Source organism: Ursus arctos, unplaced genomic scaffold (genome assembly GCF_023065955.2).
Source record: "Ursus arctos isolate Adak ecotype North America unplaced genomic scaffold, UrsArc2.0 scaffold_3, whole genome shotgun sequence".
NCBI lineage: Eukaryota > Metazoa > Chordata > Mammalia > Carnivora > Ursidae > Ursus > Ursus arctos.
This window is the reverse complement of record NW_026622985.1, coordinates 38,938,582-38,958,330: the sequence shown is the minus strand read 5'-3', so window position 1 is coordinate 38,958,330 and position 19,749 is coordinate 38,938,582. Positions and strand designations below refer to the sequence as shown.

The following is a 19,749-nucleotide window of genomic DNA, read 5'->3' as shown; positions in this document are numbered from 1 at the left end:
TTAATAAAAGTGTCAGTATTGGTAATCACTAAAAGAATGATGTGTAAATTTGTAGTTTAAAATACTTAAGAATTTGAGTTCTCTTTCATTTGTGTCCTATTTGATAAACACAGTCTTTTTGTATTCCTTTTTCTTAATCTAACAGTAATATCAATTTCCTTAACCAACTTCTGTTTTGTTGGAAGGTTACAAGAATTATAAGAACGAAACATTTAAAAAAACTACTATTTATACAAAATAACAATGGGAAATATAAAGGCTTAGAACACTGATATACTGAACAGGACAATTTTCTTTTTTTAGCTCCTGGCAAGTTCACTAATGGTGAGATTTTGTTTTTTAAAACTTTGGGACACACTTAATTATCAACCTAAAAAATTCTAAAAATTAGTATTTTAGTTATAAGTGTGAAGGTTACCCTAGAGTAATTCTGAAACGGCTATCATGAAATTAGAATGAGACTTATTTAAAAGCAGAGCCATATAAAATTTTATTTATTTATTAAGTATGGCAGACACAAAATGTACATTAGTTTCCAGTGTACAACATAGTGAATTGACAACTCTATACATTATGAAATGCTCATCACAAGTGTAGCTGCCATCTGTCACCATATAATGCTATTATAATACCACTGACTATATACCCTATGCTGTACCTTTCATCTCTGTGACTTATCTGTTCTTTCTTTCTTTCTTTTTTTTTTTTTTTTTTAAAGATTTTATTTATTTATTTGTCAGAGAGAGCACAAGCGAGCATACAAGCAGGGGCAGGGGCAGGCAGAGGGAGAAGCAGACTCCCCACTGAGCAGGATCCTGGGATCCTGATCTGAGCCCAAGGCAGACACTTAACTGACTGAGCCACCCAGGCATCCCTGACTTACTCATTCTATAACTAGAAGCATAAACCTCCTACTCCCCTTCACCCATTTTGACCATCCCCCTCCCCCTTCCCCTCTGGCAACCACCAGTTTGTATTTATGGAGCTGTTTCTGTTTGCTTACTTGTTTTGTTTTTTAGATTCTCCATATGGGTGAAATCCTATGGTATTTGTCTTTCTCTGACATTTCACATAGCATAATATTCTCTAGGTCCATTCATGTTGTCACAAACGGGCAAGATCTTATTTATGGCTGAGTAACATCCCGTCGTGTGTGTGTCTATTATATAATTATATATGCTTTTCTTATATTTTATTTTCTGTATTAAGTTTATACATATTAAATACACACACACATACCACATCTTCTTTATCCATTCATCTATCAATGGACACTTAGGTTGCTTCTATATCTAGGTTATTGTAAATAATGCTACAATAAGCAAAGGCATGCATATATCTTTTTGAATTAGTGTTTTTGTTTTCCTGAGGCTATGTTAGTAAGTTTTATATCCTAGTACAGTTTTGTTTTGAAGTTCTTAAGGAATCAGCAAATATGTGACGGATTCTTTCATCCTCAAAAAATTAGATTTTTCACTAAAGTGAAAAATTTTTTGAAAAATTTCACTTCCTTACAGTAATGAATGTTTTTAAATACTACTTAATGTATTAAGGAAACATTTTAATGATCAAGAGATAAGAGACAGCATAACTTCCAAAGAGTTCCTTTATGGTATGATAAATACAAAATAGAATTTTAACATGAAACATCTAGGAAGACTAAAATAGCAAAAATTTTTGGGAGGATCATAGCAATATTCATCAAAATTTAAAATGTACAAATGCTTTGATCCAGCAATTTCACTGCCAGAAAATTGTCTTCAAGAGTACATGTTTTCTAAAGCACTGCTTGTGATGACAAAAACTGAAAGCAATCTAAATGTCCATCAACAGGGGACTTCTAAGTTATGGTACATTCATACAATGATTCACTAGATATTAAAATACACACACATGCCAAGAACGATATGTAAGATATTCCGCATAATGTTCATATCTGCTAAGAAATACTGAGAGTTGAAATAAAGTTGTACTTTTTAATTTTATAAATAAAAAATTGAACTGTTTGGATTTTGAAATTAAATCAGTTTTAAAACCTGCACGTTACTTAAAGGAAAGACACACATGTGACATAAATTAAATCATTATTTTGGTTCAAAAAAAAATCACAGGGGTAATTAAGTCATTTTCTTTTGTTCAGTACATATTTAAGATGTGGTCAAATATAAGTTCACATGCAGTAGTGTCAACTTCTTTTCTGGGACAGAGGTAATTTATAAAGCATTTCTGGCAAATCTGAAATGGTTCAATGACCTAACTATAAGGGAAGGTTAAACTAAAAAACTCTTAGAAGAAAACACAAGCATCGTTGTGACCTTAGATTAGGCAATGGTTTCTTAAATACGACATCAAATATACAAATTACAGAAGAAAACAATAGGGGCTCCTGGGTGGTCAGCCAGTTAAGTGTCTGCCTTCGGCTCAGATCATGATTCCCAGGGTCCTAGGATGGAGCCCCACGCTGGGCTCCCTGCTCTGTGGGGAGTCTGCTTCTCCCTCTCCTTCTGCCCCTCCCCCTGCTTGTGCATGCCCACTCTTTCTCTCTCTCTAATAAATAAATAAAATCTTTTAAAAATAAACCCAATAAATCAAACTTTATCAAAACTGAAAAAGTATTTCAAAGGACATCATCAAGAAAGTAAAGAGTGAAAGACAACCCACAGATTGGGAGATATTCTCAAGTCATACATCTAATAAAAACTTTTATCTAGAAAATATACTTCATAAAGAATTTCTACAATTCAATAATAAAAAGACAAATAATCTAGTTTTAAAATGGGGCAAATGATCTAAATAGACAAATTTCCGAAGAAGATATACAAATGGCCAACAGCACATAAAAGATGCTTAACATCATTAGCCTTCAGGAAATGCATAGCTTCATCATGACAAGATACCCACACCCGCTAGGATGGCTATAATAAAAAAGACAGAATTACAAATATGGGTGAAGATGGAGAAACTGGAACCTTCATACTTGTAAATGGTGTAGTGCAGACACTCTGGAAAACAGTCTGGCAGTTTCTCAAAAGGTAAAACAAAGAGCTACCAAACCAGCCATTCCACAACTAGGTATATACCCAAGAGAAATGAAAACATGCTTGCATGAAATCTTGTATATGAATTTCATAGAAGCATTATTCATAATAGCCAAAAAGTAGGAACAAGATCATATTCATCAATTGATGACTAGCTAAATAAAATCCACACAATTGAGTATTTGACAATAAAAAGGAATGAAGTACTGATAAGTATTACAACATGGGTGAACCTTAAAAACATTATGCTAAATGAAAAAAGTCAGTTACAAAGGGCCATGTATTACATCATTCCATTTATATGAAATGTCTACAATGGGTAAACCCGTAGACAGAAAGTACATGAGTAGTTGCCTACAACTGGGGGCACCGGAAGGAAATGGATGATTGCTAAAGGGTACAAAGTTTCTTTCTGGGGTGATGAAAAATGCTGTAAAATTGATTGTGGTGATGGTTGCACAAGTGTGAATAACTAAAAAACTGACTTGTACACTTCACATGGGTAAATTGCAGGGTATGTGAATTTTAGCTAATAAAGTTGTTACGAAAAAAAAGGACTTTTAAGACAGTTCTGAATATTAAAGAAAAAAAAGGGTCCAAACACCCCACGTAACCTTACCTTGGACACTTCCTCCTTCCCATTATTTTCTTTAATGAATACCTTTTCTAATTCAGGACTTATTCCTTCGACATTGCAGGGCACACGTGAAACAGATGATTTTGGCACTGATATATTTGATAGTGGCATAGGGACTGATCTTGATCCAGTAGCCTACAAAACATAAGATAAGGTGGTGTCAAATTCTCTGTGGTCCAAAAAATCAAGAAATCAAGAACTAAAGGGCACGGCAAATCTGAAAATGGAAACTCAAATTAGTGGAGTTATTTCAACATTTGAAATACAATTTATAAATTCAGATTTACATACAGAAATTTAGGTTCTAAAGTAAGGAAGGTAAAAACTCTAGAGGGAAAATAATCCTTTATGGTGAAGCATAAAGGTATAATGGTATAATGTAGAGAGTATTTTGGTAGGAAAGCAGACAGAATCTTCCACGCTGTTTCTCTTTCCCTTTGCTGTTTTTACTGAAAAAGCATAGTTGAAATCATGTCAGTTAAGTGTATCATGTGGATTTACTGGATAGCTCTGTGTGTGTGTTCAAAAGATTTGTTTCCTTCACTGTTATAATTGCCTTCTAGTATTTTTCATTTCCATTCTGTCATTTAAGAAAACCTTTTGGATTATCAGATAATGTGGCAACAATATATCATGTCAGTTCAGTAACACTTAACAACTTTAAGGTTGTTTTCAAAAGTCCTTTGGAGGAGTTCTCAAGAATTAACCACCTCTCACCGCTGTCACACAAGGTACCAAAAAGTATAAGACAAGCCTTTTTTTTTTTTTTTAAATTCCAGTATAGTTAACATACAGTGTCGTATTAGTTTCAGATGTGCAAGATAGTAATTCAACACTTCTGTACGTGACCCAGTGCTCATCATGGTAAGTGCGCTCTTCATCCCTGTCCCCTACTTCAGCCACCTCCCCAGCCACCTCCCTTCTGGTAACCGTCTGTTTGTTCTCTAGAGTTAAGAGTAAGACAAGCCGTTTGATGCTCAAGGAACTTCTACCACAGAAAGGAAATAAGAAAAACAAAGATGAACAAGGTAAATATAAAAATAATTTATGATCTCTATCTTTGAATGATAAAGTTGACACATAGGATTCATAATGAGGTGGACTGCTAATCACTGATTAACACATGAATACTATTTCCTATACTCAGCCCTGTGCTTCTGCCATCTGTGAACTGCTGCCTGCTAATGTTCTTTGTTATTGATGCACAAGATTTTTTTGTATTAAAGTTGTAACTCTTTGTCATACATGTGCTGCTTACTTTAGTATCAGATATCTTTCAATACTTTTATGGTTTTTCATATTTAAATATTTAACCTATCATGATTTATTTTTGTGTATGGTGTGAGGTAGTATGTCTTTGCTACACAGTAATCAAACTGCCAACATTTATGATTCTATATTTGATTTCCTTATGGATTTCTGTATTCAATTTCTGATTTCATTTCCTTCTTAACAGATAACCCCTGTACAGAGCTTCACTTTAATTGCTATTTTATAGTACAAGTTGGTATCTTATGCGAAAAGCCTTTTCAAATTTTCTTTTCTATTAGTTGACATTAGTTTTCCATATGACCTTTGAGAACAACTTAAGTAACGAAACAATTCCTTTTCAATTTCCATTGGAACTCAATCTGTTTTTAATTGCTATTTGAAAAATACTGAGTCTTCCCTTCCCATGCATGAATGTGTTGAGATTTCCCATTTAGGTCTTGGTTTTCTATTTCATATTCTCAGTAAAGTCTTATAATTTGCATATTTCTTTTATGTCAAATTCTAGGCATTGTGTATTTTTCTTATATATATACTAACATATTATTGAGAACTGTAACATAACAAGTAACATATATTTGGTGTCTGTCCTGGTTCTTGACACACATTTCCTAAAATTCTTGTAATTTCCTGAGTGATAGGTATGCTAGAGGCATCTTTTGGGTTCCAATATTTGGTTTCTGACCCTGGAATCAGACACAGAGCTCCTAAATCCCTTGAAATTTCCTGGGTGATAGAAAGAAGAGTCTTCTATTCTAATGAGGTGAATCTGGCTCCTGGATAGCTTCAGGATGGGGGCTAGTCAACAGAAAGATCAAGCCATCATTATAAGCTTGGAACTTCCAGCCCCACACATCATCCTCTGGAGAGGGGCAGAGGGGCTGGAGATGGACTTAATAATGGATCATGCTGATGTGATAAACCTTCCTAAAAATCTCTAAACTATGGGTTCAGAGAACTTCCAGGTTGGTGAACATGTATCCACAGGCCAAAAGGGTGGCACACTCCAACTCCACGGAGGCAGAAGTCGCTGCACTTGGGACCTCTCCAGACCTTGCTCTATGTACCCTCTTAATCAAACTCTTCATCTGCATCCTTTATTATATTCCTTATAATAAAGGAGTACACATAAGTGATTCCTTGAGTTCTGCGAACCATTCTAGCAAATTACTGAACCTGCAGTGGTTGTTGGGAATTCCTTCTTTATGGCCAGATGGTGAGAAGTACAGATGACAATCTGGGACTTGTGACTGGCATCTGGGGGGGGGGCAGTCTTGTGGGACTGAGCTCTTAAACTGTGGGGTCTGTGCCAACTCTGAGTAGTTAGTGTTACAACTGAATTGTAAGATGCTCAGTTGGTGTCTGGAGAGCTGGCAAATGGTATGGGAAAACCTCCCACACATTTGGTGTTAGAAGTAGTCTAAGTAGAGGGTACAGTGGTTTACCTTCATTTGTATAAGAGAAAACTACCAATATTTATGTTTATATTTTATCTAATCATCTACTCAATTTTTTCTTTTTGTTATGGAAAATTATAAGCATAATTAAATGCTATACCATAATGAGCCCTCAGGTGCACATCATCCAGCTTCAAAAATTACCAACATCTGCCAATCTTGCTTCATCTAAATAGCCATTTTTCTTCTGTTCTTGGATTATTTTAAAGCACATTCTAGACTTCATACTTCACCTACAAATATTTCAGTATGTATGGCAGATAATTATTTTTGCACATAACAATGTCAAAAATTCAGTGTAAATTAGGAACATTTGCCTAAGTCTTTTTTGTTAAGTCAGCAAGTCAATAGATCTTCTATAAATGCCCTGGGCTCTTATGGAAAAGGTGCTTGAAATAAACGGAGTAAGAATAATATATTATTTCTACCAGATTAAGAAAAAAATCATACTTTGTGTCTCTATAATATTGCCTTTTTGAGAATTCAACATAACGAATCATACACTATGTAGCCTTTTGCTCCTGACTTCTTTCACTTAGCATGATGTTTTTGAGATTCAACAATGTTCTCGTAAGTATTCCTTCCTTTTTACTGCTGAGTGGTATGGCATGAATGTTACAAAATGTTGTTTTATCCATTGACCAGCTGATTGATATTTGTTTCCATTTTTTGACTCTTATAAATAACGCCTCCGTGAACACTGATGTAAAAGTCTTAGCATGGACATATGTTTTTAATTTCTCGTGGCTGGATATCAGAGTGGAATTTGGGGGCTCTATGGTCAGTTTATGTATGTTTAACTGTTTAAGAAAATGCCAAACTGTTTTCCAAAGTGGTGGTACCATCTTGTGTTCCCATTAGCAACAAATGTCTGTTCCAGTTGATCCACATCCTCACCAACACTTGGTATTGGCTATCCTATCGGTTTCAATGGTTTAGTTCGTTCACTTTGATTTTCTAAATATAATCATATCACATACAGATAAGGAAAACTATTTTTTTCTCACTGCTCTGTCCAGAGCCTCTAAACTACAAGCAAGTAATATCTATATGGGCATCTATGACTTGATTTTTATTTTACAGAAATGCTTCCAATATTTTATTGTTAGGCTCTCACTACACTTGAAGTTAGTCACATCAGGAAGTATTCTACTTTTAGTTAGTAAGGTTTTATCACATGGGAATACTGACTTTTTATCAAGTGCTGTTCAGCATCTGCTTTGACCTTCTGATGCAATTAACTAAACTAACACCTTTCTTAATGCTGAATCATCCTTATGTTTCTGAAACACCCTGATTACATTTGTTTTGAATCACTACTTGGGTTTCTTTTTCTTTACTTCTGTATTTGACTTACTACAATTTATATCAATATTTTAAGTGAATTCGGTCTAGAACAGCATTTCCCAAACTTATTCCATAGGAAGGACATGTTCCTGGGTGGAGGTGAGGAGGGACCCCCCCAACAGAACTCTAATCTTCAATTTCGTCTTATGTAAAATAGGGGTAAATATATATAAAGAGATAAAGATGGCTTAAGGTACTATTAGGAAGACTGAATGAGATAATGCCAATAGTTGCTTAGTAAGTGAATGAGCTAGGATTTTAGTATCAATCATCCTTGAGATGACTACACTCTGTTATGTCTATTATTAAAAGAAAATTACATATATGGAAGGGCAAAAAAACTTCATGCAACAATTTAACCAGTAGTAGTACTTTAGTAGAGCTAGGGATTTTATCTTATTAATTTTTTAATCCTAAAATAGTGGATTCCCCCTTTATAATGAACCCTTTAAAAGGAATTATTCAAATGTGGACAAGAAATTAGCCTACCTGAGTGTGATTGATTGTTATATGGTTGCCATGAAGAGGTGACTGACGATCTTTCTCCTTACTGTGCCGACTACTCTGTTTACTACGTTGTAGTTGCTGCCTCAGTTTGGCAATCTGCTTTGGGGAGAGGGGAGGAGAAATAAAATGAGAACAAAAGTGAATACCAGTTTTTAAGTACTTCTGATTTTAATTTTTGGATAGTAATAAATTACTTTTTCCTCAAAGGTTTCAAGAAGAGATAATATTTCACTGCCAAGATTTATTCTTCCAAGTTTCTAGGATTAAAACTACTGAAAATAAGAGGTACACACTTCCAGTCATACAATAAATAAGTCATAGCTATGTAAAGTACAGCATAGGGAATACAGTCAATAATATTGGAATAACTATATTTGGTGACAGAAGGTAACTAGACTTGTGGTGGTAATCATTTCATAATGTATATAAATGTTGAATCACTATGTTGTCCAACTGAAACTAATATGTCACCTATACTTCAATAAAACAATAGGCTATAAATGCTTCACTTGTGCAATTTAAATAGTGTTTTGGTAAACATGTAGACTAAATCTCTCCACATTATTTCAGATTTGACCTTTGTATACCAAGAATATCTTCTTCTTTAAACACTTTTTATAAGGAAAAACACTAGTATTTCATATGCCAATTGATTAAAGTTCAAAGCCAATATATTAATACAGAGACCACATTAGTTTCTAAGTTCCCATGTTATATAAACAAAATGCATCTAGCTTATCAATTACTAAACACTTCAAACTTGTACATCTTTTGGTAGTGAGGAAAATCAAAGTATATTTAGTATTAGCAACTTACTAGCATTGAATATCTTACTATATATTTCTCATAGTCACTCAACTTTTGTTTTTCCTTCCAGCTCTATTGAGATATAATTTTGACATATAGTATTGTGGAAGTTTAAAGGTATAGAACACGTTGATTTGATACTTGTATATATTGCAAAATGATGCCAACGTAGCATTAGTTAATACCTCGACCCCATCCTATGATTTCTTTTTTTTTTTTTTTTTTGTGGTGAGACCAGTGGAGATTTACTCTTTTAGCAGCTTTTAAATATAAATACAGTATTATTAAGTATAATCAAAATGCTATACATTAGATCACTAGAACTTATTCATCTTATAACTGAAGTGTGTATCTTTTGACCAACCCCAATTTCTTCTACCCTCCAGCTCCTGGTAGCCACCACCACTCTTCTGTTTCTATGAGTTCAACCTTTTTAGAAGTGATATCATAAAATATTTGTTTTTCTCTGCCTCACTTATTTCACTTAGCCTAATGCCTTCAAGGTTGATCCTTGTTATAAATGGCAGGATATCCTTCTTCCTCGTGGCTGAATAACATTACAGTGGAGATATACACACACATATACACTACATCTTTATCCATTCATCTGTTGATACTGGCTATAATCATAACTTTAAAAAACAAATATAACTTAGAGTGTATTCTCCTAAACGGAATGGTAACACTCCCAAGTTTAAGAGAAAAGTCATTATTACAATAAGGCTCGGAATTCATTAAACTACTGGGTATTTGCCAAAAAAATATACAGCACTAATTCAAAGAGATAATATGCACCCCTATGTTTATAGTAGCAGTATTTACAATAGTGAAACTATGGAAGCAGCCCAAGGGTCTTGTTGATGGATGGAATATTATTCAGCCATAAAAAAGAATGAAATCTTGCCATTTGCAACAAAATGGATGGAACAAGAAAATATAATGCTGAGTGAAATAAGTCAGAGAAAGACAAATACCATATGATCTCACTCATATGTGGAATTTAAGAAACAAAAGAAACAAAGGAAAAAAGAGAGAGAGAGGAGAAAGACAAACCAAGAAGCAGACTCTTAACTATAAAGAACAAACTGATGGTTTACCAGAGAGGAGATGGGTGGGGGATGGGGAAAACAGGGGGTGGGAATTAAAGAGTATAGTTATCATGATGAAAAAAGATAATTAAAAAAAAACCAAGATCACATATGCAATCAAATGGTGCAGTGCCTGGCATATGGTAAGGGTCTGCTGAATTGAAAACTACGCCCATTTCCGGTTTGGAGCAATGGCCCCCACACAAAGTCCCTTGGAATCATCTGGGAAACTCAAAACAAAACAAAACAGAAACAACAATGACAACAACAACAAAAAAACCTCGAACTCACAAAGTCCTGCCCAACGCAGATCCCTGTGCCTGCCCCAGACTGACTTTTGTGGCTCTGTATAGTCTCTATGCATCAGCATTTGGGAGCCTTTGGTCCAGAGCGTTTGAAGTGACAAAAATGCAACCACCAGACCCATCTCCAACTGCAGATAGCCTACGATGCCAATATTTAGCAGACAGAGGATTCTATCATGCCACCACAGCACTGTAGGACATCTTCCTTTGAATTTATTGTGGCAGAATAAACTTCCTCAAAATTAAATATAAGCTCAAAACTGAAACATAAGTATTGCCAGAAGGTAAATTCAAACAGAAACAATTTATATTAAACACCAACCTGGATGGAACTCAAAAAAAATCTAACACATTTTAGATGATGTATAATCTGCTTCAAATATGCCAGACCAGGAGTAAAATATTCCTGAGCATTTTGTAGGGGAATAATTGGCATTTGGGGGAAGTTATTTAATATTGGCATTTTTTCTTTGTAGAAAAGATGACAGTAATCAACTAACAGTTATTCCTTGAACACCTATTGTGAGCCCAGCTTTATATTACCTACTTAGACAAGTGTAAACACAAAGTAAAGTCTGTAAAATATATTGATTTCCTCAAGGACATAAAGCAAAAATACAATGTATTTTAATATTAGGTACTTACCTTGGATAACCATGGCAATAAAAAGCAAAACAGACAGTTGCTACTAAAACCTATAAAAGCTCAAGAGGAAAAGTATATAGGTTGCTAGGAAAACTCATTTTTACATGGAAGGAAATAAAGCACCTGAACAATGGAATGGTTTATGTCCTTTCTTTTATATTAAGATCCTTAGATTCCTTCAGTTGTTTTCTGTTTTGGGTTTTGTTTTGTTTTTTTGTTTTGATTTTTTTTCTTTTTAAGATTCCTTCAGTTTTTTAAATCTCTTTGTAGCTTATGGACCTCTCATACAACGTTGTTTCAAAGATATACACATAAGATTATCTATGTTAATGTTTGTGTTCCTTGCTCTCTGTTGAAATGACATAATTTTCTTCTAGAGAACATTAATTTTCATGAGAAAAGGAATCAAAATTAGTAGGTAATCATTATAAATGAGGACAGATTATTCTCTATGATAAAAAATAAATAGGATTCGAAATTGTACAAGTCATTTAATTAGGATAGAGGTATGAAATTGTTTTCTGAATATTAATGATGTTTCAGTGCTGTTTCAAAACTGGCAAGAGTTTGTACAGAAGAGCCCATAATGCCTAGAAATTAATCAAGGCAATTTGTAATTTTTCATTTTAAAAATAATCTTTAAAAATAAACAAACAAAAATAATCTGAGAGCTGATCAATTCTAATCACTCTATTTTTAAAGGCCTTGAAATATCAAAGAAAGCCAGAAAAGTTTTTGTTCTTAACAGCCTTAACAAATCTCTGAAAACAAAAAGCATCCATCATGGTATACACCTTACTTTGCCTGGAATACCCAGTTAAACTATGCAACCTTATAGCTTTCACATAATACTGTTCATCTCTGAAATATCACATAGCTACACTCTTGTCTTCAATTCAGTAGAGATTAGGGTAAAAGGGAGCCCATCTTCCTAAACATATATACTCAGATTACAAATTTTAGTCACGAACTATGTAAAATGAAAGCAAGACACCGTAAGTCCTTCTTTGCTTCAGAACAAGGTGGTTCCTGTGCTGTTACAACCACATTCAGAAGAGGGGCAGGCCTACAGGACAACGGAAAACACTCTCATTGTCCATAGTTTTTCTTAGAATTTCCCTTCTCTTTTTCCTCTGATGCTCAAGAGCCCACGGCCATCTGAAGCCAGGGGAGAGCTGACTTTAGAACCAGTGGAAAGTAGACACAAAGTTGTCTCTGGGAGGAAGGGGCAGAAGGGCAATCCCCCTTCCCCACACACATACACACAACCCATCCCACCTCATCCACAGCTCTGAAGCTCTGCCCAAGACAGGCTCTGTAGGCCCACATTCCAGGTGATGTTGCACAGAAGCTCCTGGTCCTCACTTCAGGGGATCTACCCACCCCAGTCACTACAATGAAATGCCCACACAACCTTCATTTACAAAGGGAACATTAAGCTTTACTGACTGGATTTTTTAAACTAAACTATAGATATATCTGACTTTGTGTTTCTAAATATTCAATAGCTACTCTGTGGCCTTAGGGAAAAAAATTAAGAATGGACCTTGAGGGTATTCTGCTAAGTAAAATAAATCAGCCAAAAAAAAAAAAAATACTGTTTGATCTCACTTATATGTAGAATCTTAAAAATAATTTCACAGAAACCAAGAGCTGATTGGTGGTCACCAAAAATTGGATGGGGGATAGGAAATGGGAGACAGTGGGTCAAAGGGTACAAACTTCCAGTTACAAGATGAGTAAGTTCTGGAATGTAACATACAGCATGGTGACTATAGTTAACAATACTGTACAGCAATTTGAAAGTTGCTAGGGGAACAAATCTTAAAAATTCTCACTATACACAAAAAAACCACCATTATGTGAGGTGATAAATGTGTTAACTAAGCTTATGGTGGTAATCATTTTGCAATATATCAATGCATCAAATCAGTACACTGTATACGTTAAATCTACACAATGTTAAATGTCAATTATAGCTCAATGAAACTGAAAGAAAAAAAATTTAAGAGGGAAGGAGAGAGGAACCTCTTTAAACATGAAAGGGGTTTCAAGCACATGAGCTCCAAAGTTTAAAAAAGCTAGGGAATAAGTGACCCTGGGTCACAAAGAAGAAATAATAAGTGTAGAGAGAAGAATTAGCATAAATACAAAGAACTGACTAAAACATTTGTGAAACTAGATGAAGAAAAATCAGAGACTGGCCCCACTCAAAATCTGAGAACTAGGAATACATTTTATTGTAAATTTTTGGAAACCTAATTAACATCGTCCCTATTCATTTGCTGTTTCTGTCCTATTAGTTTCCCCCACTATTGTTAAAATTTAAAAACAAAATAAAACAAAACTCAGCCTCAAAAGACTGGTTGAGTACCTTCGCCTCAGATACTGAAAGGGAGAGAAAGATTTCTCACAATGAATTCTACTCCAGAGTAGGCCAGGGAAATGAGAAATCTTAACTTAAAAGGACTAAGAGCTAGCAGTAGGAAAGGAAGCAGGGTCCTGGAGCTTCCGGCAGAGAAGATAAAAAAAATGAGAAAAGAGCTAGTTTAAAACCAGGAAGGAGGCACTATGCCACTTGCTTTTAAATTAAATTAAATTAAATTAAATTAAATTAGCTCATTCATTTTTTAATAAAAGCATATGAAATAGGTACTATTATCATCCCCATTTTTTGGGGGGGAAACTGAGGCAGAAGTTTAAATAGCTTACTAAACATCATACAGTTAAGTGGTGAAACAAATATTTGAATTTGGGAGGTAGAATTCCAAAGTCTGCTCTCCTAACCATTATTCTCTACTGCCTAAAGAAACAAGTTAATAACTTACAGGGAGACAAAAAGATCGTAGAAAAATTTGACAACAGCTAAACTAACAAAACAAAACAAAGGCAAAACAACTATAAAAGATATTAACCCAGCATTTTTTTCTGAAAATATAGTTTGAGAAATCATGAACTTCAAGCTGTCATTCCCTTTTATATGAAAAAAAAGGAATATGTGCCAAACTTGAGTGTTTATAAAGATCAAGTGTCTCAAAACAAAGGTTCTGCAGTCTAAAAGCAAAGTTAACATATTATATCCCTTGTCAGAGTTCAAAGGCATTTAACATGCAACAGTGCCTACTCTAACACCAAAAATAAAAATTTAGAACTTCTTATAATCTTTCCATAAATACAAATAATTAGTTATTTTCCTGTTTTTTTAAAGTGCCAACAGGCAAACTCTAACAAACTAATTGCTATTCATTCAGCCCCATGAAATGAACACAGGCACACACATGCACAAACGTCCATAAAGAAAGAACACAGATGTATGCAGGCACATGTACACGCATGGGTCACTTGTGTGCACATCAACCCTTGCACGCCCACAAACATGCCCTACTCACCACGCGCAGACGCACATAAACCTGCTAACCCAGGAACAGACAGAGATACTCCCACATACAAATTCATCCCCACAGATACAGCTAGCTTTGGGACTTTTATAATGTAAGTTTTAATACAGAATTATATTTACAGCCACCATAAGGCATATTTGTCAACAGAGGTATGTAAATAACACCACCAGACTAACATTTAAAAAACACTTAGTTCACAAACCTGCTTGATCCCATAAAGTTATTATATTTACTTTACCGATGAGGACACATTCTCAAAAATAAAGTACCTTACCCAATGTAATGTAACACAGGTAATAAGTGGCAGACCCAGTCCTCTAGCCTTTAATTTATAACCTCATTCTATTACCTACCAATGCGGCTGGAAGTAATTCTATGTTAATGTTCAACTGCAAGTAATTACCAGTCACTGTGTATTAGCTCATAATCTCAACCACTTTGCAAAGTAACTTCCTTTCTAAATGTTGAAGATATTGCAAGATGTGAAACTGAAATAAAGATGAACAAAAATGTGATGAAGCCGTTAACATACTAAACTACTGATCGGTGTTTATTTTTTTGACAAGCAGTTTGTATGACCTTAAAAATTCTTTCTGTTGGAGCCAATTTTAAATAATGAAAAAATTCTAAAACATCTTTCTAATTCAATTTAATATGGATTTAGACAGAGACTTTATTGGATAAATATCTGTATTTTTTAAAAGTTTATCACATAATTCCTTTGAGTTCAAAGGGATAGTCAAATTTCTTCAGACTGTTGTCTTTTAGGTCCAGAGAAAATATTATTGCAATTATTTCCCCCTGGTATGATATGATAAAAAATTTTAATACCAAAAATTAACAAAATGTCAGAGCAGAAGGTATATAAGGAAACTTCTATTTTGCTTACTTAAAAAAGGAAGACCACATCAATAATATCTATTTATTACAGTTTGATCAGATGTGAGAAAAATCCCTAATTATTTCACTTACTGCTCCAGATGGTTCCATCTAAGAAAAACTATCCTACTAATGAAAGAAAAGCTTATTGATGAGATAAGGAAGCAACCCATGCTTTTTTATTTCCACTGAAGGACTTAAGAATGGCAAACCCACCTTTTTCAATTTATCTCTATCAAAATCAGAGATAGTAAAAAAAAAAAAATCAAAACAATACAAGAATATTATTAATGTTCTTTCTTGGAATACTACCCTCTGGGATAAAGAGCAGGTTTGCTAACTGCTTACTATAAAAATAGTGGATTTCCCCAAGCTCTGTATTCCTCTCCTGTAATGTGACCTACTACATGTGCATGAATCCATTTGGGCTCTCCCCATCACCCCATGGGACTTGATTCAGGGGAAACAAGGCAAACTTGATAGTCTTGATACTTGCTGTGCTGGGAATAGCAAAGTCCATTGTCTCTAATCCAGGCATTTCATGCCTTCTGCCAGCATCCATGGAATGGTAAAAGGCTAATTTATTACGCTGTGAATAGGAGAAAGTAAAATCCAAGACCTGAGAGGGAATACTTCTCAAATGAAGAGAAAGGAATTTTAATGAAACAACTTGGAAAGATTGATTTATGTTCCCTACAGATAAGAGGACAAGATGGACTGGTATCTGACTTCTCTCTAGATACTGAAAATGTTGAACAAGGATGATCAAGATTTACTGTTGCACTAGAATCAGCCTAAACACCTAGACATGAACCAGACTCCCCCCCCAAAATGTATGAGAGTTTACCAGGATCCACTTAGGAAATCTGAGTGAAGAGCTGTGCAGAGTTATCTTCGGTTCTACACAAGAGGGCCACCTAGAAGAGTGAACGGACTCAACAGCTGAGAAACTGAATGTTATTTCTATGCTTCTAGAGGCTAAGGATGGAGCAAGCGACTCACAAACCCAGAAAGAACAGTAGGGAGATGTATAGCAACAACGGATCTCCAGAGACTTCATGAAATTACTCTACCAAAGAAAGTAAGTTTCAAAAATCTGTCAAGCCCAGGGGCTGTAAAGGCATCTTACAATATATATAAACCAGTCAAGGAGGCACATTTCTATTCCCCTTACCTCCCCGTTCCTCCCCCGAGCTCTAACTCCAGAGGAGTCAGAAAGAGCAGCTACAGAGTGAGGAAGGAGGTGAGCAAGAAACAGAAGAGAAGGTTCCCTGATCTCTTCACCGAGGAAGTCACCCAACCATAGTGGGCCCTAGCTAGAACAAGGGGAGTAGCTAGAACCATAAAAGCAGCTGGAATTTGACCATTTTAAGAAATTAGAAAGCATGTTTGCTAAAAGGGACGACAGGGGTGTAACAGTGATCAGATTCTGGTTTTGCACCATGGGCAGGAGACGAACTTCTCTCACTCAATAAGGACAGAGGGAGTTAACAAAGTCCTTTGTGATTATTCCTTAAGGTCTTAGTTGTTTTTCCTAATGTGTAATTAAGTTCTTTATGAAGTAGATTGTAGCTATTGTTTCTTTTGAAATACATCCTTCAGACACTATTGGGCATACCGTCTTACTCATTTGATATTATTCTATGAACAAATGCAGTGCCACTAAATGCTGATGATATATGCTAAAACATGTCTTCATGTTTTACCTTTAAGATTTACCTTCGAGATTTACCTTTCTTCTCTTTTACTCTACTAAACATATACAAATGAAGTACCATAAAAAGTGGTGTTAATTAAACCCTTATCATTTACTTACAGACTCCTTAAACCCTAGTTACGCTTTATAAATTAACTTTAAATTGTGTTTTATAAGCAGGGAACCACATTTCTAACAAGTGGAAAAGTGCATTTGCATATTTGCTTGGTTGGGTTGACAACCCTCCAGTGAACATAACTCAAAGGAGGAAAAGTAATCTTTTCATAAAGGAAAATGCCTCACTTAGCTTAGTTTTCCTAACATGAACACAACCCACAACTTCACATATACTGTATCAATTATAATTTCTGATAAATGTATTGATAATCTGCCATTTCTGCTGTAGGTAACCTGCTTTTCTTTCCTAATTCTAAGTGTGTGTGTGTGTGTGTCCTTGATCTAAAATTCCATTACACTATACCTAGGGGGGAAATTTTTTATTTGTCTTATTTATCCTCCTTGAAGCTGGTGGGCTTTTTCAATTGCTCTCCAAACATAGCAAACTTTCAACCTTTAAAAAATTTCTCTTCCCTGATGCTTACAGAATATTCTTACCTCCTGGAACCCCTAACTCAGTCTATTTCCCATGTTTCTTAACTTCTCTTTCATGTTGTCAACCTCTTTATTTTTTTGTTCTATGTTCTAGAAGATTTGCTCTTCCAGACTGGCAATTCTCAGTTGAGAGTTCTGATCCACTAACTCTCTCTCCTGTTATGTGAATTTAATCTACCAAAGAGCTTTTTATTTTTAATTTCATCCATTTTTGATATTCACAAGATTTGTAATTGGTCCTTTATCATTCTGCCTGTTCTTGTTTACTCCTTTTCTTATTGCCAGCTACCATTTCATTTGAAATTCTTTTTTTTTTTTTAAAGATTTTATTTATTTATTCGACAGAGATAGAGACAGCCAGCGAGAGAGGGAACACAAGCAGGGGGAGTGGGAGAGGAAGAAGCAGGCTCATAGCAGAGGAACCTGATGTGGGTCTTGATCCCACAACGCTGGGATCACGCCCTGAGCCGAAGGCAGACGCTTAACCGCTGTGCCACCCAGGCGCCCCTCATTTGAAATTCTTAAACATTCTTATATTTAAGTGCTTTTTTGGAGATTGTGTTCTTATCCCTATTTCCTCAGATGTAAATGATCCTATTTGGTGTATCTGCTGTCTCTTGTGGTAACAGATTTCCTTACATGTCCTAAAATGCTTGCCTGCAAACACACCTTATGTGGAAGTTTTATCCTCTGTGAGCTCTTTCCTGCCATGTTGTTTCATGGCTGCTCAGACTATCCCTCTGGAGTTGCACAGCTCCAGAGCAGGTCTTAAATTAGAGAGACTGGGGCTTTGGTTCCACATGGGGAGAGCTCTATTCCAGATGCCACAGGCACACACAACATATGGTTACTATTTCCATTTTTGCATAGCTGCCTCTTTGGCCCACAGGAAAACACCAACAGTGTCAGGTGGAGTTATTTCAGGTCTGGTTTTACAGCCTAGAAACATGGTCCCAGTTCCTTGCTTTATGCAGACAGCCCAGTTCCAATCTCCTACCATTTGCAAGACGCATTTGGCATTCTTAAAATGTCTAGCGATCTACACGCTCTTAAATTTGGCTTCAAAACCCACTTTTTGGGGTGCCTGGGTGGCTCAGACAGTTAAATGTCTGCCTTTGGCTCAGGTCATGATCCTAGGGTCCTGGGATTGAGCCCCACATTGGGCTCCCTGCTCGGCGGTGAGCCTGCTTCTCCCTCTCCTTCTACTGCTCCCCCTGCTTGTGCTCCCCCATTCTGTCAAATAAATAAATAAAATCTTTTAAAAAAACAACAACAACCCACTTTTTAAGTCCCGGCCCACATGACCCCTAGTTTCTGTGAGCCAGAGAGCATCAATACCCACTCATGACTAAGGGTTTCCTGTTTCTCATGGTCTGCAGGGGTTTTCTTTGTCTTAAATGTAACTAGAATATAGTTACTTATTTCTTAGAAAAATTTTCACATTGCATTCTCATAAACTTGGAGCAAAGCGGAGACAGATTATACAGGTGCTTTCACTGACATTGTAATGTGAAATCCTGATTCAAATTATGTGAGGGGGAGAGTATGCATGTGACTCGGGAAGAAAGGTTGTGTGCTACTTCTGACTTTGATCCTATTTCAAGGAAGCAGGTTAAAAGTTATTTTTTAAATAGCACAATTGTAGTAGTATTCAATTTTTAAAAATACAGCTTTCAATAATAAGTTTTGTCTTTTCATAATTTTCTCAAATTCCAATTCTGTCATCTATTACAACTATTCTTTTTTTCCCTTTTTGTCTTTACCAATGTATTCTTATCATTTACTAGCCTCAGTTATATATCATATAGCACTTGATATCTTCATGGTACATTACAGAAAACCCACCAGTCTTTTACATCTATTCCCTTTCTTTTTCATCTTTACTGAGATATAATTTACATTCCCTTAACTTCATTCATTGTAAGGGTAAAAATTCAGTAAGTTTTAATCACTCTGTAGAGTTGTACAACCATAATCACATTGCAGTTTCGTAACTTTTTCATCACCCCCCCAAATTTGCCTTAAGTCTGTTTGCAGCACTTCTCCACCCCATTCCCAGCC

The 19,749-nt window shown here is 35.4% G+C and overlaps 1 protein-coding gene across 1 annotated transcript in view; it reads right to left on the bottom strand.

The window, feature by feature from the left end:
- GLCCI1 (glucocorticoid induced 1) overlaps positions 1-19,749 on the bottom strand; it is a 99,714-nt gene that overhangs the window by 16,948 nt on the left and 63,017 nt on the right. The window contains exons 4-5 of the mRNA XM_026506357.4: positions 8,238-8,351; positions 3,658-3,810 (exon numbers count right to left, since the gene is read on the bottom strand). Coding sequence (XP_026362142.1) covers positions 3,658-3,810; positions 8,238-8,351 — 267 coding nt within the window. The remainder of the gene's footprint in view (positions 1-3,657; positions 3,811-8,237; positions 8,352-19,749) is intronic.